General features: G+C 45.2%; 1 protein-coding gene across 2 annotated transcripts in view; it reads right to left on the bottom strand.

Moving 5' to 3' along the window:
- The window catches only part of galnt9 (polypeptide N-acetylgalactosaminyltransferase 9), a 274221-nt gene that overhangs the window by 42795 nt on the left and 208073 nt on the right, over positions 1 to 23353 (bottom strand). The window contains exons 8-10 of one of the 2 annotated variants that reach the window (XM_059654892.1): positions 21861 to 21998; positions 16949 to 17044; positions 45 to 112 (exon numbers count right to left, since the gene is read on the bottom strand). In XM_059654892.1, coding sequence (XP_059510875.1) covers positions 95 to 112; positions 16949 to 17044; positions 21861 to 21998 — 252 coding nt within the window. In that variant the 3' untranslated portion in view covers positions 45 to 94. Of the gene's footprint in view, positions 1 to 44; positions 113 to 16948; positions 17045 to 21860; positions 21999 to 23353 lie in introns of those variants that run through there. The other variant, XM_048556262.2, reaches the window with a different exon arrangement.

The raw sequence follows: 23353 nt of genomic DNA, 5'->3' as shown, positions 1-23353 counted from the left end.
TTGGCAAATCCCGACCCATGTGCAGACAGTGCCATTCTGGGGGCATTCGCTGGGGCATTAATCAGCATTTCTGGCATTTGCAAGTGGTTCGTCACTAATGCAAACAGCTGCTCTGTGGATGAATGGAGTTGACAGTGAGAGGGTGCGAGTGGTTGACAGCAGAAAATCATTGTCAAAGGTATCATTACAGCAGTGGGAAAGGCTCCAGCATTGATTTAAGAACTCCAATTACATCTTTTATAAGGTCAGATCCCAGTTCATAAATTTTCATGTTCTTCTGCAGCACCTCAGACTCTCTTGCTCTGTTAAATGACTGTTTGAATTGAGGGTAAGAGTGACAAGGAAGGAAAATGAACTGTATGGAGAGCATTTTCGGCTGGTTAGAAGTCCTGTTTGGATCTATGGTCATGTCTGCAGACAGAGCTTATAAAGGATTTTGAAACACTTAAATGTTCTTTGCTTGGAGTCACTTTCTATCTCTTGTGTAATTGAATCATTTACATTGGTTTGACCAAATGAAGGAACATAGGAGATAGGTATAAGAGTAGCCCATTCAGCTCTTTGAATCTGTGCCACCATTCCATGAGATCATGGCTGACCTGTGGCCTAACTCCATGTTGATTAAACTGATGACAAAGTCAATTATCAGTACTTCAAGGAATCTCACCACCACCCCCCCCGCCCCCATCCCAACAAAAGGTGAGCCATGAAGAATGACACTATAATCTATACATTACAATAAAAATCGCTGTGTTTTCTGTGATTTGTTTTCCCAGGGCCATCCAGTTTAAGCACAACAGCTTCACACTGAGCTATACGCAACATGTGAGAACTAAGTTGGTACAACAGGATGGCTCAGTGGTTAGCACTGCTGCCTCACAGTGCCAGGGGCCTGGATTCAACTCTGCCCTCAGGCAACTGTGTGGGTCGCCCTCGGGTGCTCTGGTTTTCTCCCACAACCCAAAGATGTACAGGTTAGGTGGTTGGCCACGCTAAACTGCCCACGGTGTTGTGCAGGTTAGGTGGGTTAGCCAGAGCGAATGCGGGCATAGGGTAGCAGTTGGGGTGGGATGCTCTTCGGAGAGTCAATGCACACTTGATGGGTCGAATGGCCTGCTTCCATGCTGTAGGGATTCTATCCTATGGTTCTATGTTCAAAATCTACTATATTCTCACAAAAACGGCTTGTGAAATATTTGCAAGGAACATGTCACAGATATTTCAAATGGCTGTCATTGCTGATGTGCTGAAACCTTCACCTCTTGTGTTCGAAGCCCCAGTCAGACTTTACACCCCTCTAAGTTGCTTAATTTACGCTTGAATTGTTGAAAGTTTGGATATTCCCAGTGTGACTGGCAGGGCTTTTTTTTTTAGCTCAGTTGGTCGGACAGTTGGTGTATGATGCAGAGTGATGCCAACAGCACGGGTTCAGTTTCCATACAAGCTGAGGTAACTATGACTGGCTCTCCTTCACAGCCTCTCCCCTCACATGAGGCAGTTAGACCCTCAGGTTAAACTGTCACCAGCCATCTCTCTGCAAGAAGACAGCAGTTCTAAGGTGCAGCAGGGCCACACCTTGACTATATTTGAATCACTGGCAGATAAATGCAAAATTGTACCATCGTCAGTGACTTCAGGATTGAAGGGAATTAGCTACAGTAGGAATTCTCAGACTGAGATTCCAGCTTGGGATTTAGAGGGGAGAGCGAAGTCAGTTAGCTCAGGTCATATGATTTCTGGGAAATGCTGCCTTTAACTTTTCAAAATGACATTCTGATCTTCTAAAATAAACCAGTCACACCTTTGCAGAACTGAAAACTAAAATCGATCTTTCCTCCACTTTGGAACTTCAGTTTCCAAATAGCAAAAGTATATTATGCACCTTCAGACGGTTCACAATCCCAACTTTTAATTTTGCCTCACTTTTCTGAGTAAGACAAGGCTTACAGACATATGGGAATTCTGCCAATTACAAGTTCCCCTCGAAGCCACACACCACCTTGACTTGTATTGACCTTGCCATGCATTCTCAGTCGCTCAGTCAAAATCCTGGCATTCCCTCCTGAAATGGTATGGTCAGTGCACCTCCATTGAGGGACTGCAATGGTTCAAGAAGGCAGATCACCAGCACCTTGCCCAGGGGCAATTAGGAATGGCAATCTATGTTGGCATAGCCAGAGATGCTCACTCCTAATGAGTAAATGAAGTAATCATACTCAGCTGTCAATTCATTTTAAAAAGATCGTCTAAATGCATTTCCACTTTGCAACAAGGTGTAATGAATCAATGAATTGTGAGGAGCTTGTTCAGTATTTTCACTGTGAGAGATACTATACAGCATATCATGAGGCTAATTGCTTGGGATTCTCTCTGTAGAAAGCAGTCAACATGGAAAATAATGATAAATGGATATTTTCCAGTGATTGCTGTAAAAAGGCCAAGCTTTCATTGGATTGCACAAAATTGATTCAGGAAATCAAGTGTAAAGTACCACGCAGGTTGAAAGGAAATAAACGTTTGGAAATTGATTTTGTCACAAATGTCATTATTTAAATTTAAAATCAGTTGACTGTTTTGAGCATCAGAATTTCAAGGCTTTATTTCCCAACGTGGCGGGTGCTTCAATATATACTGCCAAGAATTTGTTTTTGGAATTCTACATAAGTTAGAACTCGAACCATGAGGGGCCTATTTAAAGAAGAGGTCTGTTTGGCAGAATCCAAATTAAAGGAGGAGATCATTTCGGATTTATTGAGAGCGGAGTTGATGTGAAATGATTTCTGCTGGTGAGATAGTCAGGATGACTGATCATTGTTTGATATAATGTGTTTAACAAACTGACACAAACTAAAGTAAAAGCATACACTGCAGAGGTAGAAGGACTATAGAGTGGCACAATGACACAGTGGTTAGCACAACAGCCTTACAGTACCAGAGACCTGGGTTCAATTCCACCTTTGGTTGACTGTCTGCAAAGAGTGTGTATGGTCTCCTGGTGTCAGTGTGGGCTTTCTCCCACAGTCCAAAGATGTTTAGGCTGGGTGGGTTGGCCATGCAAAATTGCTCATAGCGTGCAGGGATGTTTGGGTTAGATATGGGAATTGCAGGGATAGAGGAATGGGTCTGGGTGGGATCCTCTTCAGAGGAGTGGTGTGGACTTCTTGGGCCAAATGGCCTGTTCCCACACTGTGGGGTCTCTATGATAGGTTTACTTGAGAATGGGAAGCCAACCACGACCTGGAATTTCTCCAACAGCCACCTTTTCATTAAAAAAAACTTCTCCTGTGCTGTCAATTGCAACAATATACCCAAGAGACCCAATAACCACAGCCAACAAATCAAATTATCATTCATTTACAGAACACTCCAAGTCAGTACCACTTCCATCAGTCTTTGCTTATGTGCTGCTTTCACAATCCTTAAATTGTACTGGCCTGGTTAGTATTTAAGGGAACGTTCCTTCTCTGGTGATTGTCATTCCCCTGGTGAGTGCTATTGCCATGGTAACGGTTGATGCTGATCTGTAAGTACTGTTAAGGTTACAGTGGACTTCTGGCACTGATGGTCACTCACTAAGATAACAAAGTGTGGAGCTGAATGAACACAGCAGGCCAAGCAGCACCTTAGGAGAACAAAAGCTTTTGTGCTCCTGAGATGCTGCTTGGCCTGCTGTGTTCATCCTGGTCCACACTTTGTTATCTCAGATTCTCCAGCATCTGCAGTTCCCATTAGCTCTGGTCACTCACGAGTCTGCTGCAGTAAAGGAACTGCTCCTTTGTTTATACAAATATGCCTGTGATTACTACATTATACCTGGATGCTACGATTAAGGTAACCACAGTTCCACACAGATTCCAAGTTGCCACATGAGCTATTTTTGATAGTGTTGAATGTTTGTACTCTGACCTGTTCTCAATGCTCAGCTCTGACAAAGATTTTTCAGTTTTATCCAAGAGGAATTTGGCTTTCTGATCTTTCTCTGTGTTTTATCAAGGTAACATAGAAGTACCGAATTTTACTCCTTGTTAATTTTTCTCCTTGTTTTTTCTCCTTGTTAATTTCTCTGGCTTCATAGGTTCGTTTCTCAGTAGTTTGGGTACAGCGTCTGGATTTTCTCAATTTCTTTACAGTTCCTTTGGCGATTTTCACTGCCACGTCAGCCTTTCCATTTGACTGGGAATACTGCGGAGATGACGTGCTGTTTGAATTTCTTCATCATTTGGTCTGGAATGCTGCCCTGACTGAAGCGCACTTTCCAGCATCTTACAATCTCACTGACCTCAGACAGTCTGCCTTCAAATACTCAGAAGACTAGGCAACAGTCACAAACTCACCAGTCCTTGTGAGAGTGAAGAGATCTTCTCCTAGTTTTACTCATGGTCTGTTAGGAATGTCATTTATCATAAGGGGCTCTTACACCTCCTTGGCTTGATACTTGTTACAAATACTGCAATAGCTGATGTGGTCTTCAGTATCATTGCTCATATTTGGCCAGCAAAGTAGTCCTCCTCCCTCTCACACCCGTGGCTTAATTCCTGATGAGCGGCTTCAATGCTGTTCAGCATCTCTCTCTCTCACTTCCTTAGAAATAAAGAGTTTCTTTCTTTGTACAAGATGTCAGTAACTAAGGAGGGGGTGGGGGGGTGGTTGGTCACAATTTCAGGATTGCTCAGCAAAACAGCTGGGAGTGGGATGAGGAGAAACATCTTTATTCAGAGAGTTAGGAATGCACTGCCTGGGAGAGTGGTACAGGCGGATTCCACGGGTCATTTCAAAAGAGAGTTGGACATGCGTTTGAAATCAATGGATTTAAAGGGTTTGGAAATTGAGCTGGAGAATGGTAGCTCTTTCGGGAGCTGCTACAGACATGATGGGCTGAAAAGCCTCCTTCTTTACTGTAAAATTTGGTACTTCTATGTTACCTTGGGTAGTCACTTCATCACTGTTTACCTACTACTCTCTCACAGCAACAAGGGCATCCTTACTGCTTGCAGCTAATCCTTGCATCACTATTTCCTGCACCAGTCGGGAAGCAAGGATTACTTTGAAAGGGCAGGAAAGTGGACAGGAGGAACTTCAGATCAGCAGTGATCCTACTGAGTGGTTGAGCAGGCTCATGGGGCCAAACAGCCTAGTCCTGCCCCTATTTCTTATGGTCTCATGCTAAACCTGAGATATGCCTTCGTGTACTTTAAGAACAAAGAACAAAGAAATTTGCAGCACAGGAACAGGCCCTTCCAAGCCTGTGCAAATCCAGATCCTCTGTCTAAACCTGTCGCCTATTTTCCACGGATCTGTATCCCTCTGCTCCCTGCCCATTCATGTATCTGTCTAGATACATCTTAAAAGACACTAACGTGTCCGCCTCCACCACCTCCTCTGGCAACGCGTTCCAGGCACCTACCACCCTCTGCGTAAAGAACTTTCCATGCATATCTCCCTTAAACTTTCCTCCTCTCACCTTGAAATTATGACCTCTAGTAATTGAGTCCCCCACTCTGGGAAAAATCTTCTTGCTATCCACTCTGTCTATACCCCTCATGATTTTGTAGACCTCAATCAGGTCCCCCCTCAACCTCTGTCTTTCTAGTGAAAATAATCCTAATCTACTCAACCTCTCTTCATAGCTAGCACCCTCTATACCAGGTAACATCCTGGGGAACCTCCTCTGCACCCTCTCCAAAGCATCCACATCCTTTTGGTAATGTGGCGACCAGAGTAATTTACTCAATTTCAGCAAGATAACTGATCTTTCAGACTCAGTGTCCCTTCTGGGTTGATGGCTTCCAAAGCAGATTAGTTGTAACAGCTGGAAGAGTTCACACTCTGACCTGGTAACGTGACCTTCCCTCAATAGGGAGCATTGCTCTTGGCAGCTTAACGTAGTCCGTTTCCTGTCCCTGTATGTCATCTCCAGATGATATCTCTGCAAATAACGGAACATTCATGCAGCTGCTTTAAAGCAGACAGAGGTGGTATGAGGAAGATGCTCTGAAGTGGCTTACGTTCATACTCCAGTGTTCCTTAGTCTCTCCCAAGCAGTGAGTGATCAAAATACTTACAAACAAAGACAATGGCCAGACACTGTTTCTCAAACTGAGTGGTGCATCATTCAGTTTTTATTAATACTTGGATCCAGGTGCTCTCTCTGTATTAGGGCTGTTCCTAAGTCCTGTCTCACTGGCAGCACACTGCAAGGTGCCCTCACCACTAATGTTATCATCATGAGACATTTAATTCTAGTGAAAGGCGCTTCTGGTTCCCTGCACCCAACATCATTCCCTTGGTTAGCACGGACATACCTGAAATAAAATATATCAGTCATGTAGTGACAATGTAAGGACTTCATCCAGACCCTGACAAGAGGAGGCAGAAATGCAGGAACCTGTTGGTGTGAAGGCAGTGTAACAATTTGTAGGACTTGTGATCTGCTTAGCAGATTTGTCGATAGAATGCGAACCTCTGATGCATAATTGATGTTTATTAGGCTTTTATTTCCCCCCCAGAGCTATGTTACTGCTGATCCAGTCTGTAGGAAATATCACAATCTCGATTACCCTGTTCATTTCCAGCTCTTCTATCTCTCCCCATGCAGCAGTAAGAGCACAGACACATACTAAGCCTGTTTCAACTCAACAAATCACTAGGATAACTATCCTCCATCTCATTTTCTCAGGGTAATGGCTTGACCAATCCCAGTCAATCTGCCTTTCTTAAAATTTAAACAGGGTTTAGCAGTTAACTATCAGTCATCGGGAACTGGTGCATTCACTAAGGCAACCACACTTGCCAACAAATCAGCATGCTCCTTTCAAACAGTATGAATGTGGTAACACGGTGTGAAGCTGGATGAACACAGCAGGCCAAGAAGCATCAGAGGAGCAGGAAAGCTTGACGTTTCGGGTCGGGACCCTTCTTCAGAAAATTGAAAAAAGTATGAATGTGGTTTTCCTTTTATTTTGGTATTTCTTGCAAATTGTCCTGAAATAAGATGAAACATTTTGACAAGGTGTATCTTCTGTCTACGATACTCAAGTTTTCTACCTGACAAGGGGTTGTGTAGACTTGGAAGATGCTGTGTGAAAGCTCAGTAGCAGTGGGCTCAATTCCTTCAAAAGTGGACTATTTCAAAAGGTTGGGTGGGGGCTCTATTAGATGAGAATACACAGAGTGTGGGAATTGGATATCAATATTGTACAGCAAGCACACCCTCAATGGACCAAATGTCTTCTTTCTGTACTAAATCAAACAGATTTATGAACAATGGATGGTCTGATAGATTCCACATTAGCTTTCCATCTAACTCCAGACACTGCGTGTTAAATATCTTTCAAATTTACCTGCTACTTCTACAACTAAATGGTGGGCAATTATTTCTACTCATTGCAAGGACATTTTCTAGGATCTGGGATGTAATTTCAGGATAAGAGGGAAACACACACAAAGTAACAAAGCACTCTGATCCCAGCCATTGGGAAAGACATATTCAAATTTATTGATTGGTGTTAATTTCAAGTTTAGTGCAAGTCACACTCATCAAGATAAGGCCCTTTGATTGTAACTGTTAAACATTTAATTTATGTCACTCATTAACTATTCAGGCTTTAATTAATGTTTTAAAATGATATGACTTATTTACACCCCCAGCAATTCTGTTCAATCAAATGTAGGGCAGGTTAATATGGGATTACTATATGTAAAGACACCGTAGCCTCCCTGGGTCATAGAGCTGTTCTCTCGTTAGAGAGAGAGAGAGATGACTAGTGGTAGCTTATTAGAGGGTCACCACACCCCAGACAAGGGAGACGGTGAGGAAGAGAGTCCTACATAGTAACCTCATAGTAACCTTGTGCTGGAATTGAAGCCACACTTACAATATTATTCTGCATAGAAAATAACCAGCTATCCAGCCAATTGAACCCGATGTTTTACATAAACCAAGCTGCTGGTAAAGCTCAGCAGGTCTGGCAGCATCTGTGGAGGAGAAAACAGAGTTAACGTTTCGGGCCCAGTGATCCTTCCTCTGAACTCAGGACCCGAAACGTTAACTCTCTTTTCTCGTCCATAGATGCTGCCAGACCTGCTGAGCTTTTCCAGCAACTTCTGATTTACAGCATCCGCAGTTCTTCTGGTTCCCATGTTTTACACATTACCTCTTCTTAAGACAATCACATAACGCTATATATTCAGCCAGCATCAACAAAAATTCCAGGATAGATCAGTCCCTAGAACCAGATATCATGTAAAACGTTTCAAACGAAACCAGCTGAAGCTAACCTGTTTTTGTTTGATTTTCTGAAGACAAGTGAAAATGGTGAAAGCCAATCTGAGTTATCAGTTTATCCCTCCCTGCTGTCCCTTCCCTTTCCTTGCACCCCACTCCCTGCTGTCCTTCTCTTGCTCTCTCTCCTCAGTGTCCCTCCCCTCTCTCTCTCTCTCTCTCTCTCTCTCCTCCTGCTGTCCCTCCTCCCCTCTCTCTCTTCCCACTGCTTTCTCTCTCTCTCTCTTCCTGCTGTCCCTCCCACTGCTGTCCCTCATCCTCTCCCACACCGTCTCTCCTTGTTGTCTCTCCATTTCTCTCTCCCCCACTGCTGTCTCTCCACTCTCTCTCTTTCTCTCTTCCTGCTGTTCCTTGCACCGCTGCCCCTACCCCTCTCTCTCCTTGCTGTCCCTCCCTTCTGTCTCTCCCCCACTGAGCCTCCCCCCTCCTCTCTCTCTCAACCCCTCCCTCCAACACTGCTATCCCTCCCTCCTCTCTCCCAGCTGTCCCTACACCTCTCTCTCGCTGCTGTCTCTCCCCCTGCTGTCCCTCCCCCCTCCTCTCTCTCTCTCTCCCACCCAGCTTTATCTCTCTTCCTGCAGACTCCCTCTAGCCTCTAATAAAAATAACTGCGGATGCTGTTCTGAGAAAGGGTCATCGGACCCGAAATGTTAACTCTGACTTTTCTCTTCACATATGCTGCCAGATCTGCTGAACTTTAACAGCAACTTCTGTTTCTTTCTCTTCTTCCACCATCACATCTCTAACTCCCTGTTGTTTCAATCTGTCTCACCGTGCATTCTGCTTCTCCCTGCAGCCTCTCTGTCTCTTTTGCTCTCTCTCACTCCACAGTTTCTCTCTCCCCTCAGTACATCTCTCACCGCAGTCTCTTTCTCCCTTCAGTCTTTCTTTCCCTCCACTCAAGTCTCCCCCTCCCCAGCCGCATTGAACCCCCTAACACCCCCAATAGCGGCTAGATCAGGATCAAACTAGTTTAGTATTAAAAACGTGTAGAGAAAACATTTGAACAACATCAGCTCCCCTCTGAGCCACAGACAAACCTGACCTGGAACTCTCTCTCTAACGGCACAGAGAATGTGTTTATCATGTAGGAAGTACAGCAGCTCAAGGAGATGGCTCATCGACAGACTCCCAAGGGGCAATTAGAAATGAGTAACAAATGTTGTCCCTGCTAGCGATGTTCACATCCCATGAATGAATGAAGTTTAAAATTAATTAGACCTAATTGGACTGAAGTAGATTATCTCCTCACACTCTTTGTTAGGTGGAGTATCAGTGCTCCGAACGCAAATCTGAGATTGTTGGAAACCTCTCTACAATCCTGGAGTCTACCTGGGGTTGGGTTGGATAGAATCCACGTTCATGATCTTACACATGGTGTGTGTGAATCAACATCATCGCTTTCACACGAAAATGTGCAGAATCAGCTGGTGTTAAAACAACAACATTCATGTAGCACCTTTAAAATAGCGATGGCCTGCCAAGATGCTTTGCAGGTGAGCAGAAATCAAACAGAAATTGACAGAAAAGGAGGTTTCCCTGCCAGCTGGTCAAAGAGGAAACAAGTTTCATGCAATATCTCATGAGAGGAAAGAAAAGCAGGAAGGGTTCGGGAGTCAGATCCAGAGCTCAGAGAACTCTCAGGGAGTTGACTGAACATAAGAAATAGGAGCGAGAGGAAGTAACACGACACCCCTGTTCTGCAATTCTGCCCAACTGATCCCATCCCTCAGCTTCACTTTCCAACACATTCCCCAAGGGTGGTGACACATTTGAAGCTGATTTCCAGAACTGGAAGAAAGTGTAGACATCTCTGAAGAAGCAGAAGGGTAGAGGTCACAGGCAGGGAAAGAGAAAGGGTGGGGATGAGGGCTGAGAGTAAATTTAAAAACCAGAGCAAGAATTTTAAAATGCAAGGTGATGGTGGAGTGGGGGCTGGTGTAGGTCTATGAGCATGAAGTGGAGTAGGTGAGTTGGTCAAAGTTTGGAGGCCAGAGGCAGAGCTTTAGACGAACTGAACTTTCTTGAGTGTGTAGGGTGGGCCAGCAGTTCCTGTAAAAGGAAGACTTAGAACTTTTAAGAGAAACAGGCAAATCTCAAAACTATGAATTGGAGAAGGGAATATTGGACACAATTTGCCTCTCTCCTCCAGTTCTTCGCTGAAAACCATTGAGCAAAAATATCAGGTGAATCTCTTTCAATGCACTCCTGATTATTCAATGTGGGCTATCACACACCATTCAATTATAATCAAGTGGTCATTTCTCATTGCCATGGAAACTGTGGCTGGTTAATGAATATCGCGGTGTTAAAGTGGAACTTCAGTCTCAATGCAGCAGGTAATATGGACCGACCATTAGTAGACTTTAACGGAGTGACATGAGAGCATACCTGTAGAATTTGTCACCCAATAGAATCCATAGAATTATCTTGATATTTACAAAACAGAAACAGAAATTACTGAAAAAGCTCAGCATCTGTGCAGAGAAATCAGAGTTCATGTTTTCCCCAAAATGCAGGCCCCTCCACCTTTCGACTGATCACAATTCACCTGCTTTATGTCAGGATTAATCTCAATGATTTCAGTGATTGGACAACAAGGTCTTGCTACTTCTGGCCACTTTGGCCATCGAGGTACATCCAGCAGAGTATTGATGAGGCGTGGCTGTTCGAGTTGATGCCAGGCCACTGCTATTGGCGCTGAAGTAGGCTGGCATCCAACAAGGTCACACCCCTGTCTGTGTTGAAATGGGGACAAGATGCACAACAGCAAATCACCAAGGTCCCTTTGTCAGCACCATGAGAAACCCTGAAGGGTAAGAGCAGTGAGCGCACCAGCAAACTAACACCCACAAGTTCCCTCTGTAACGTGGACCTAAACTGGCACTATTGGCACTACAATAGTTCCAGTTGGCAGTTCACCTTCTCAAGGGCAATTAGCAATAAACTCCAACTTACAATGATGCCCACGTTCTATGAAAGGCAAAGCTAGAAACAAAAAGAGCTTTATTTAAATAATGCAGCCAGGTAGGATGGGGCACATTTTGGCTCAATAATATACATTCTTTCCATCATATCCCTTGTGATAGCACAACAGATGACAAATTTACCAGTTGCTAAAAACAGTAGCAAAGAAACACAAAAACAAACAGCAGGAAGATAAAAGCACGTGCGATATCAACTAATGTGTAGACTTCCAACACAGTGAGTAATCCAAGACTGCTCAGTCATGTTCCCCCTCCTGTTCTCTGTTCTCACCACTGAACAACACTGGCTCCTTCGCTGAAAGTGTCTTAATTTAAAAACTATCGCCCATATTTCCAATTGCCTTTCTTGTCTCATCCAAGCCCTTTCTGCCTGCTTAACGTCTTCCAGTCTTGCAGTCCTCCAAGATCTCTGTGTTCCTCCAAGTCAGGTCTCTCGAGCACCCCCCTGACTTTAAGCATTAAGGCACTGCCTGGGTCCCACACTCCAGAGTTCTCTCGCTAAACCTTTCCCCTCCTTAACCCCAGTTCTTCAACTGAGATTTTGATGGGCTGCCACCATATCGCAGGTTGGTTTCAAACGTCGTTTTGTTGCATTCCAGTGAAGTATCTTGGGATGTTTTCCACTGTCGAAGGTGCTGTACAAATGCAAGTTGTTGTCTTTTGCATAAGAGTTAAAAACAAGATGGCGAAAGATGCCAAGCTGAATTTCCCAACAATTCTTTGAATAATGGCCTTGGGGTTTTTATTTATATCTATTGAGAGGGTAGCTGGCTTGGCCTCCCATTCAGATGTAGTAGCTTCTTTATTCATTCATGGGATGAGAGTGTCGCAGGGTTAGGCAGCATTTATTGTCCATCCCAGAGGGCAGTTAAGAGTCAACCATATTGCTAGGGTCTGGAGTCACATGTAGGCCAGACCGGGTAAGGATGGCAGTTTCCTTCCCTAAGGGGTATTAATGAACCAGATGGGTTTTTCCTGACAATCAACAATGGACTCATGGTCATCTTTAGACTCTTAATTCCAGATGTTTGTTGAATTCAAATTCCACCGTCTACTGTGGTGAGATTCAAACACAGGTCCCCAGCATGATTAAAAAATATCTGCCCTTGGTTCGAAAAGCTTGATGTTTGGAGCAAAAGTCAAATGTATCAGGAGGATAATAGCTGCTATCTTGTGACGTTAACTAACATTTGAAGTTATTGATTCATTTTTAGTAATTACACAGTATGCAACAAAACCTGATCACAGCACCAATCCTTGAGGTTTTTATTTATTTTTGCGGGCTGTAGGGATTGTAATGAGGTCATCCAGGTGGCCCTGATAGAATATGAATTTCCTGATTGGGGCTGTTAATCTGGTCCAATTAGGGAGCCCTGGCTGACAGACAGAAACAGGAGTGTCAGGGGTTCTGCTCACTCTGAGAGCTGGATCAGTGACAAGGACTCTCCACCTGTAAATATAGGGGGACTTCGTGACAGGATCCTGTCCGCTGTGGAATTATTTCTTGGACATCACAGGTTAGCCTTCATTTAATTGCCTGTCTCTAGTTGCCCCTTGGGAAGGTGGTGGTGAGCTGCCTTTTTGAACTGCAGCAGTCCACGCACTGTGGGATGACCCACAATGCCCCTAAGAGGGAATTCCAGGATTACAAATAACAACGAGACAGAGTATAGGAAAGAGATCGAGAGCTTAAGGCATGGTGTAAAGCCATCAATATCTCCATCTATGTCAGAAAAATAAAGGAGCTGGTCATTAACTTCAGAAAGGGGAGTGCAGGCCATGCCCCTGTCTGTGTGAAAGATGCTGAGGTGGAAATGATTGAGAGATTCACATTCCTAGCAGTAGACATCACTAATAATCTGTCCTGTTCCATCCACATTGACACTACAGTCAAGAAAACACACCAACTTCCTCAGAAGGCAAAGGAAATATGATATGTCTCTTACTAATCTCTATAGATATACCACAGAAAGCATCCAACTGCTGTGCAGGAAATGAGAGTGTAAACGCAGCCCACGTCTATCACAAAAACTGGCCTTCCATTCTACCTACACGTCCCACTGCCTTGGGACAGCAGCCAACATCATCAAAGCCCCTCCCTCCCCAGACATACTCTCTACCGCCCTCTTCTGTCAGGTTGAAAACATGTGCCAACAGATTTAAGGACAGCTCCCTCCCCACTGTTATCAGAGTTATGAATAGGCCTCTCATGCATTAGAGTTGATCTCTCTCCGAACATTCTCTGTAGCTGTAACACTATATTTTGCATTCTGTTCTATTACCCTGATGTACTTATGCAAGGTATGATTTGTCTAATGAGCACACAGAAGAGTACATTTTACTGTCTCTCAGTACATGTAACAAGAGTAAATCAAATCAAATCTTATGTGTCTGCTGCCCTTGACCTTCTAGATGGAGGTGGTCATGGGTTTGGAAGGTGCTATCTGAAGATTATTCGTGAATTTCTGCAGTACATCTTGTAGATAGCACACACTGCTGCGACTGAGCATTGGTGGTAGAACAAAGAACGAAGAAAATTACAGCACAGGAACAGGCCCTTCGGCCCTCCAAGCCTGCGCTGCTTGGCAAAGGGAGTGGGTGCTTGTGGATGTGGTGTCAATCAAGTGGGGGCTGCTTTTTCCTGGATGGTGTCAGGCTTCTTGAGTGTTGTTGGGGCTGCCCCCATCCAGGCAAGTGGGGAGTATTCCATCACACTCCTGACTTGTACCTTATAGATGATGAACAGGCTTTGGGGAGTCAGGAGGTGAGTTACTCGCTGCAGGACTCCCAACCTCTGACCTGCTCTGGTAGCGGCTGTGTTTATGTAGTGAGTCCAATGAGTTTCTGGTCAATGGTAACCTCTAATCACCCACCCGCAACTTGCCTCCCCAAAGCAAAGGAGACCAAACGGCGAGCAATGCATGCAGCAGGCCAGACCATGGGAAGTGCAGCTAAAGTGCTGCTTCACATGGAAAATGTGATTGGGCTTTTGGATTCTGAGGAGGGAGGAGGTAAATGGGTAGGTGCTGTACCTTTGCCGGTTACAGGGAACAATGCCGTGGAGGTGTGTGTGTGTGTGTGTGTGTGTGTGTGTGTGTGTGTGTGTGTGTGTGTGTGTGTGTGTGTGTGTGTTTGTGTGTGTGTGTGTGTGTGTGTGTGTGCGTGTGTGTGTGTGTGTTTGTGTGTGTGTGTATACATGTGTGCGTGTGTGTGTGTGTGTGTGTGTGTGTGTGTGTGTGTGGGGGATGTGGGGAGGGTGTTGGGAGCGAGGCTACTGTCGAGATCTTGTTGCATTTGAACATGGACTGTTTCAGTATCTGAGGAGTTGTGAATAGTGTTGAACACTGTGCAATGACCAGCGAACATCCCCACTTCTGACCTCATGATGGAGGGAAGGTCATTGATGAAGCAGCTGAAGATGGTTGGGCCTTGGGCCTAGGACACTAACCTGAGGAACCCCTGCAGAGATGTCCTGGAGCTGAGATGACTGACCTCCCACAACCACAACCATCTTCCTATGTGTCAGGTAAGACTTCAACCAGCGGAGTGTTTGCCCCTTGATATTCCAGTTTTGCCAGGGCTCCTTGACCACACGCTAGGTTCAATGTGGTCTTGATATCAAGGGCTGTCTTTGTCATATCACTCCCTGGAATTCAGTTCTTTTGTCCATGTTTGACCCAAGACTGTCAGGTCCCAAAGATTTTGCAGTATTCAGAGTCTCGAAACATTTCTTGATATTACGTGGAGTGAATCGAGTTGGCTGAAGGCTGGTATCTGTAACGCTGGGGACCAATGGAGGAGGCTGAGATAGATCATCCACTCAGCACTTCTGGCTGAAGATTGCTGGCCCATTTTCAATTGCTTAGTTTTCAAGGGCTCTTGACACTGGAGCCAATCGTTATGGTGAGAATTCAGTTTTATAACAATCATTATTAACATCATATTTCACTTTTCACAGTACCATTCTCAAAGTGGATTCCCATCACATCTCCAGCAGTGTACCCACACTCGCTAGAGTTTAGAAAAATGAGAGGAGAACTAACGTAAAGAAAAGATTGACAAAGTTCACCCAGTGAGGATGCTCCCCCATGAGGGACAATCTATGAGGAGAGGTCATAGTTTTAGGATAAGGGGTAGGTTATTTAAAAAGATTTGAGGAGAAATTACTTCTCTCAAAGAGTTGTGAATCTGTGGAATTCACTCCCCCAGACAGCAGTGGAACTGAGTAAATCAAAGGGGGAGATAGAGTGATTTTTACTTGTTAACGGGTTGAAGAGTTACGGAGAGCAGGCAAGATGAGGTTGGCCATGAAAATACTGAATGGCAGAGCAAGCTAGAGGGGCTGAATGGCCCTGCTGCTGCTCCTAAATCTTACTTCCTTATTACAGTAAATCCATTCCAACTGAGGGTAGTGAGAGCTAATACTGATCAATAACCTGAGCAGGTTGTGCACTACTTCCAAAATCTAAATGTGCTGGAGGGAGCAAAGGGATCTGTAAAAAAATACATCACTAGCAATAACGACACACACTAGCAAGGCCATACGAAGGCAAATCAAACCCTAGGATTTATTTCTGGCAGGATGGGGACAGATTGGAAAGAGGTTGTGGTAAAGCTGTATCGAGCTTTGGTTAAGCCACTGTTGGAGTTCAGCTGTCCACATTATAAAAGGCTAAAAAAATCATTGGAGAGGCAGAAAAGAAAGTTGTGCAAGATTTCTCTCAGGAACGTGAGATGACAGCCATCAGGAGAGGATGAATAGCCTCAGTCTGATTATTTTCAAAGTTTCTGATCGAGTAAGTTGCTGATCTGTGAAGAGCAAAACTAGAGGCTGTCAACACAAGAAACCCAACTGGAAACTCACAAGAAAGGTCTTTACTCAGAGAGCGGCGAGAATGTGGAACTTGCTCACACAGCGTTGTGGCTAAAAGCAATATTATCGAGCATTCAGCTGTTGAGAAAGAGAAGCAAATTGAGCATTTTGAAGGTAGAGCTGAGTAAGGAAGGATGGGAGGAGGATTGAGTAGAGTGTTTGCAGGAATTTACTGGTAAAAGATATTGTACTTCTTGACTTTGCCACCTCTAAGAGTTTGCGGTTTCGAAGGACAACCCTCCACACAAAACAATCACAGATGGGCTGGAGAAAATGACCACTTTCCATGCCATGTATCCAATGTAACCCTGTACAAACTCGAACTCAGCTTCCTCAAGCGTGATTATTGAATCTTACAGATGAGTTCTGTCTGTCACTGATTGAGGTAGCCATGGTGATTACAGATTGTTCAGAGTTCTTGCCATTGCATGACATTGCACCTTGCATTGTCCCATCATCACAGAAGTACACCATTGATTCATTCACTAAGCACACTTGGTTTAGGCTCAGATCATTGACAAATTTGAGAAGCATCCAATGTCCATTTCAGAAGAGCTTTTAGGATCATTAATCTCCTCTCACAACAGTTTCGAGGCTCAGCGGGCCTGATGGTAACATCCTGCACATCAACTCAGTCAACTAGGATTAGACTAGGTTCTATAAAGTGCACTGGCTGCTTCTGGAATGTAACGGACCTAAAATAACCAGTCTGACACAAAATGAAAATCTCCAACAGATGGCTGTTGTTACCTAATGCACATCGTAAAGGATAAAACAAGTACGTAGCGCATGGATGGATGCTCCTACCTGAGAGGTCATGCCATGACATGGGTACAGGATAGCTCTGTCATCTTCTTCTGAGCCTTGGTCTAAGCAGTAACCACTCGCTTTGCTGTTTCGTACCTATTAGATTAAGAGGAATTCAGGTTCAAAGTCAAGCCTTACTGAAAGAACTTCCTGTAGGAGTTTGCAACTCATGTTTAATACAAACCCGAAACCGGTCTTTTGGCCTTTGTAGCAAAAGGAACCACATCAGGGACAATTCGTTTGTCAGAAAAAGTCAGCACATTGTCAGAAACAAGAACAGAAACTGCGAGAAAAGCTCAACAAGTCCGGCAGCATCTGTGGAGAGAAATCAGAGATAAGGTTTTGGGTCCCTTCTTCAGAACCGTTCTGCCAGACCTGCTGAGCTTTGCCACCGGTTTCTGTTTCAGTTTCTGATTTCCAGCTTCTGCAGTTCTTTTTGGATTGTATTTGGCATGAGGTTGTGAAAGAAGTTACTTGGGTTTACTTTAAGTGACGGTCTTGCTGGTGTTGCAGAAGGAATGCTACTGTGCAATTGATCACACTCCATTGCACCTCTATACATAAGCTGACTGCTGGGCCCCTGTGAAACTCCACAATTGTAACTGTTCATCGTTTTTTTCTCTCCAGTGCCATTAAAATTGCTGTTAGTGTGGGATCAGAAATTGGAAGCTCAATGTATAAAGCTTGAAGCAAATGGAGACGAAGGCACTTTCTGAAACCGTCAGCAAGAACAGCTAAAATGTAAAAAAAGCTTTCCTACAGTTATTTTAAGAGCATTAATCTCTGAGGAAATATCCTCTGCTGCCTCAGGCCCTATTTGGGAGGGACTGTATGCAGACTGCTGTGATTTTGAGAAATATGCTTACCACTCTGAATCACAAAACACAGTTTGGTTTTAAAAAGCCTGAAAGTAAAGTTAGACCAGTCAGAAACACACACACCCATCACCCCCACACCGACTACCCCCAGATCATGCTTCCAACTCTGCTAGCCCCCCTTCCAGCACCACCCCCAGGGTCATCTTGGAGATGGGAATTATCCATTTTCATGATGCTTGTGATCAAGGGTGAATCCTTGTGGGGAAGCCATCAATCGCCAGACCCTCCCACACTTAGTGATTACCCAGAAACGAAATCCACAGCATTTGTGCAAGTTTTAAATTGGAGACGAGTAAATCACAGTGCAGCCACTACATTTGCTACACTCACTCACAAAAGGTACAGGATGCAAAGTTAACATTTTTCTAATTTTGTCCGAGAGATCAGCAAACCTGAGCGAAATCAATGGATTTATCTTTTGAGCGCTGTGTAAATCTCCTGCTCTCTGTAAAGAAGCTTAAGGATTTACATCAAATCAAAGTGGTTTTTGACTCTCCCACATCAAAGGAAGACTTTCTCAATTTTTGCAAGTCCCAAAACGGGTTTACAGAATCACAGAATTGTACAGTTCACAAGGAGGCCATTCAGCTTGCTGCATCCGTGCTCGTTCTCCAACTGAGCTTGCCAGCTTTCTCCTCCATCCTCCCGAACCTCTGATGCTCCTCCACTCCAGCCATATCCAATTCCCTGGGGAAAAGCCTGACTGAACGTATTGTCTCTCAGGCAGCGGGTTCCAGATCCAAACCACAGTAAATCTGAGATAACAAGGTGCAGAGCTGGTTGAACACAGTAGGCCAAGCAGCATCGTAGGAGGAGCAAGGCTGATGTTTCGGGTCTAGACCCTAAATTCTTCCTTTTTATGTCTCCTTCAGGAAAGGATGATCAACTCCCCTGTCCAGAGCTGTGAACAGAGAGGTCAGGACCTTTGGAGAAACAGCAATAACAGTTCCACACTCCATTGCACTGCAGAGCATTTCTTCCAGAGGTTTTACAAACTCTGCTTCCAGACAAACATACAGGGTACTGTCCTTCTGAAGCCCCATGTGACAGGGTATGCCCCCATTAAACAAATGCTTTGTTGGGTCAGTGGGTAGACTGGGCTTCAATTTAGCATTCCAACTGGAACTCCATCAACAAACACATTGATTTGGAGCCCATCTAACACCCTCTGAGAAAAAGAACAGGAAATGACATTACCAACACAGGAAATGACATCACCAACCCAAGGAAATCTAACCAGATAAATGGAAAGTGGGACATAACACCAGCGCTTCACCGGAGGCTCACTGATGATGTTACCTAGAATGGTGACGAAACTGTTAAACCAAGGCCCCATCACCATTCTCTCCACCTGCTCGATGCGAAAGATCCCACAGCACTAATTCAAAGAAAAGAAAGGGAACTCTACCCATTAACCTGGCCAGTGTTTACTCCTCAGCTCATATCACTAAAAGGAAGCGGCTACCTAGTCCTGTATCTCCTTGCTCTTTGTGGAATCTTGCTGTGTACAAATCGCAATTTCTACAACAGTGAGCTTCAAATGCATTTCATTGGCTGTGAAGCAACTGTGAATGGCCTGAGGTCAAAAAGAAAGGTGCTACAGAAATTCAAAGTGCCACCCAAAGCAGGACAATTGGATGAAATGCAAGGAGAATTTTGTTTCGTGGCAGTATCAAAAGTCACAAACTCAGATTTCAGTCTCATGGTGTCAGAATGCTGTATAGTGACCAATTCACAATTCCTCAGATAGGCTAAAGACCATTCTCAGGAAGGGTCACTGAACCTGAAATGCTAACTCTGATTTCTCTCCTACAGATGCTGCCGGACCTGCTGAGCTTTTCCAGCAATTTCTGTTTTTGTCTGTCTACCTCAGCCACCACACCAAGCTTCTCTCAAACATACCTGTCATCTGTCTCTCACACCAGGTTCTCTTTCCAGCTTTGGGACAATGACATGCTCCAGACAAACTAGACTGGGAGACACTGTGTTCCTGGGAGAGTGAGGAGCTTCCAACTGAAGGCATGGAAACAGAAGCCGAGGTACTGTCCAGTGGTCATGGAAATCAGAGAGAGTGCACTAAAATGTACTCAGTCAACATTAATGTAGTGTGCATTGAATGAGTTGAACAGTGCATTCGGCAGTGACTGTCTTCTAATTTACTCAACATGTCACTTGAGACTACGGAGGGAAACCGGAAGGGATAAGTGGTTTCAAAAGCTCACAGAAAAATAAAACAGCATAGAAACCTCCTCAACATAGTGTTCAGCCACAATTCCAGGTAACAAGATCTGCTGCCTCTGTTTCACCCAGCATTTATATCGAGACAACTGATGCAGACGTTACGTTACAGTTATACAAACCCCTGGTTAGAAGACCTTCCACGTCAAGCAGTTGTTCACCTGCACATCTGCTAATGTGGTATACTGTATCCGCTGTATCCGTTGTGGCCTCCTCTACATCAGGGAAACCAAGGGGAGGCTTGGGGACTGCTTTGCAGAACACCTACGCCCGGTTCGCAATAAACAATTGCACCTCCCAGTCGCGAACCATTTCAACTCCCCCTCCCATTCCTCAGAGGACATGTCCATCCCAGGCCTCCGGCAGTGCCACCCGTAGGTTGCAGGAACAGCAACTCATATTCCAGTTGGGAACCCTGCAGCCCAATGGTATCAATGTGGACTTCTCAAGCTTCAAAATCTCCCTTCCCCTACTGCATCCCAAAACCAGCCCAGCTCATCCCTGCCTCCTTAACCTGTCCTTCCCCCCATCTATCCCCTCTTCCCACCTCAAGCCCCACCCCCATCTCCTACCTACTAACCTCATCCTGCCCCCTTGACCTGTCCGTCCTCCCTGGACTGACCTATCCCCTCCCTACCTCCCCACCTACACTCACCTTTACTGACTCTATCCCATCTCTTTGATCTGTCTGTCTCCTCTCCACCTATCTTCTCCTCAATCCATCTTCTATCCATCTCCCCCTGTCTCCCTATTTATTTCAGAATGACCTTCCCCTTCTCCCATTTCTGAAGAAGGGTCTGGGCCCAAAACATCAGCCTACCTGCTGTGTTCATCCAGCTCTACACCTTGTTATCTCAGATACTCCAGCATTTACAGTTCCTGCTATCTCTGACTATGAGGTTGTTGATTGGGTTTGTTAACCTGGGCCAATCAGGGAAGCCCTGGTTGACCAATAAAACCAGGAGATTTGAATTGCCCCAGTGGGAAAAATAAGGCAAATAAAACAGGAGATTAGAATCTCCTCAGTTTGTGCGACAAACCCTGCGCTGGCTAGCTACAGCCAGTGTACTGCGCACAAGTAGATAAAGGGTGATTTCAAGTTGGGATACCGGCCTCTGTGGAGTTATTTCACTTGGAATTAAAATGAACAACTCACCCAGCATCCACAGCTGTTTGTGGAAGAGAGTTCCAAATCTCTCCCAACCCTGTGTGTGTTGAAGAGCTTCCTGACATCGCCCCTGAATGGTTTGGCCCTGATTCTCAGACTGTCCCCTGGTTCTAGAATCCTCAAACAGTGGAAATAGTTTATCACTATCTACCCTGTCTTTTCCTGTTAACATCCTGAAGACTTTGGTCAGATCATCAAATTTCTGGAGAACACAGGCCTAATTTTCATCAACTCTCCTCGATTTAACCCATATCCTGTCCAGGTATCATTTTTGCAAACGCATATTTGAACTCCCTCCCAGCCAGCGACACCCACATCCAGAGATGAATAAAAAAATAAGGTAAGCATTGGCCACAGAACTGAAGATTTCACCGCTCTTCTTCGAAATAGTGCAATGTGATATTTTACTTTCGCTCGAAACAGCAGATCCGGTCTTGGTTTCAATATGAGAAAGTGATGGCATCTCTGAGCCTGCAGAATTCCCCCACTACTGGAGCAGGAGTTTTGTTTTGATGTTGTTTTTAAGTATTCTGGACCTGGGTCTGAATCCACAATATTGTGTGGATATTAGTTATAGACCCTATCAGGTTCAGGTTGCAACTATGTGGAAGACAGTCTCACAGGTTACCTCTCCATAGGTGATGGTGTTGTTGTAGATCCTCATTTCAGGATAGACATGGTCTCTGTACCATCTGAAACTCCGACAGTTCAACCTTTTGCGCAGTGCAATTCTATCAGAAACATCGCCAAAATCGACTCCTGGATTCTGCAAAAGTGAAACAGGGATAATTGTTGAGGTGCACAGCGTAAAAATACGCCTGCTGTCATTGCTCCGCCCACTGCTGATGTAGCTCCACCCACTGCTGACATCGCTCCGCCCACCGCCTCCACAGCCAGCAGCTCCAGAGGAGACTGTAGCACCCAGCTCTGCCGGGTCTTCACCATACCCCCAAGGCCTCCCCCTTACTGAGGACGAACAGTCAGTCCTCAGTAAAAGGCTTAACTTTGTCCCCTCCACCCTCACATCAATGAATACCAGTCACACTCGGACGTTGAATAGTTTTTCTGCCGCCTCCTTCTCCGCGCTTACTTCTTCAATGGTGAGCCTAGCCCTCTCTCTACTGACCCCTTCTCCCGCCTCCAACACACCCCATCCTCCTGGACACCACCCCAAGGCTTCCTACCATCCTTCGACCTCTTCATCTCCAACTGCCATCAATCGCCTCAACCTTTCCACCCCTGTCACCCACTCCAACCTCTCCCCCACAGAACGGGCAGCTCTCCGCTCCCTCCGCTCCAATCCCTCTACCTCCTCAAAAACTTTCGATTCCCCAGTCCCTAACACCTCATCTTTACCATAGACATTCTGTCCCTATACACCTGCATTCCCCATGCTGATGGCCTAAAGGCTCTCCACCTCTTCCTGTCCCGCAGGCCCGACCAGTCCCCCTCCACCGACACCCTCATCCGCCTAGCTGAACTCGTCCTCACCCTCAACAACTTCTCTTTCGATTCCTCCCACTTCCTACAGACTAAGGGGGTGGCCATGGGTACCCGCATGGGCCCAAGCTATGCCTGCCTCTTTGTAGGTTACGTGGAACAGTCCCTCTTCCGTACCTACACTGGCCCTAAGCCTGACCTCGTCCTCCGTTACATTGATAACTGTATCACCATCGCCTCTTGCTCCCACAAGGTGCTCAATCAGTTCATCCACTTCACCAACACCTTCCACCCCAACCTTAAGTTCACCTGGGCCATCTCCAGCACATCCCTCACCTTCCTGGACCTCTCAGTTCCATCTCAGGCAACCACCTAGAAACCGATATCCATTTCAAGCCCACTGACTCCCACAGCTATGCAGAATACACCTCCTCCCATCCACCCTCCTGCAAAAATGCCATCCCCTGTTCTCAATTGCTTTGCCTCTGCTCCCACGATGAGGCTTTCCACTCCCAGACAACCCAGATGTTGTTGTTTTTCAAGGACCGCAACATGCCCCCCACCTCAGTGGTCAAGAACGCCCTCGACCGTGTCTTCCACATTTCCCACAACTCATCCCTCACACCCCTCCATGCAATAACAACCAAAACAGAATCTTCCTCGTTCTCACACACCACCCCA

Source organism: Stegostoma tigrinum, chromosome 26 (genome assembly GCF_030684315.1).
Source record: "Stegostoma tigrinum isolate sSteTig4 chromosome 26, sSteTig4.hap1, whole genome shotgun sequence".
NCBI lineage: Eukaryota > Metazoa > Chordata > Chondrichthyes > Orectolobiformes > Stegostomatidae > Stegostoma > Stegostoma tigrinum.
Note: the sequence above shows the minus strand (reverse complement) of the source record. Positions and strands in the feature narration are given on the sequence as shown.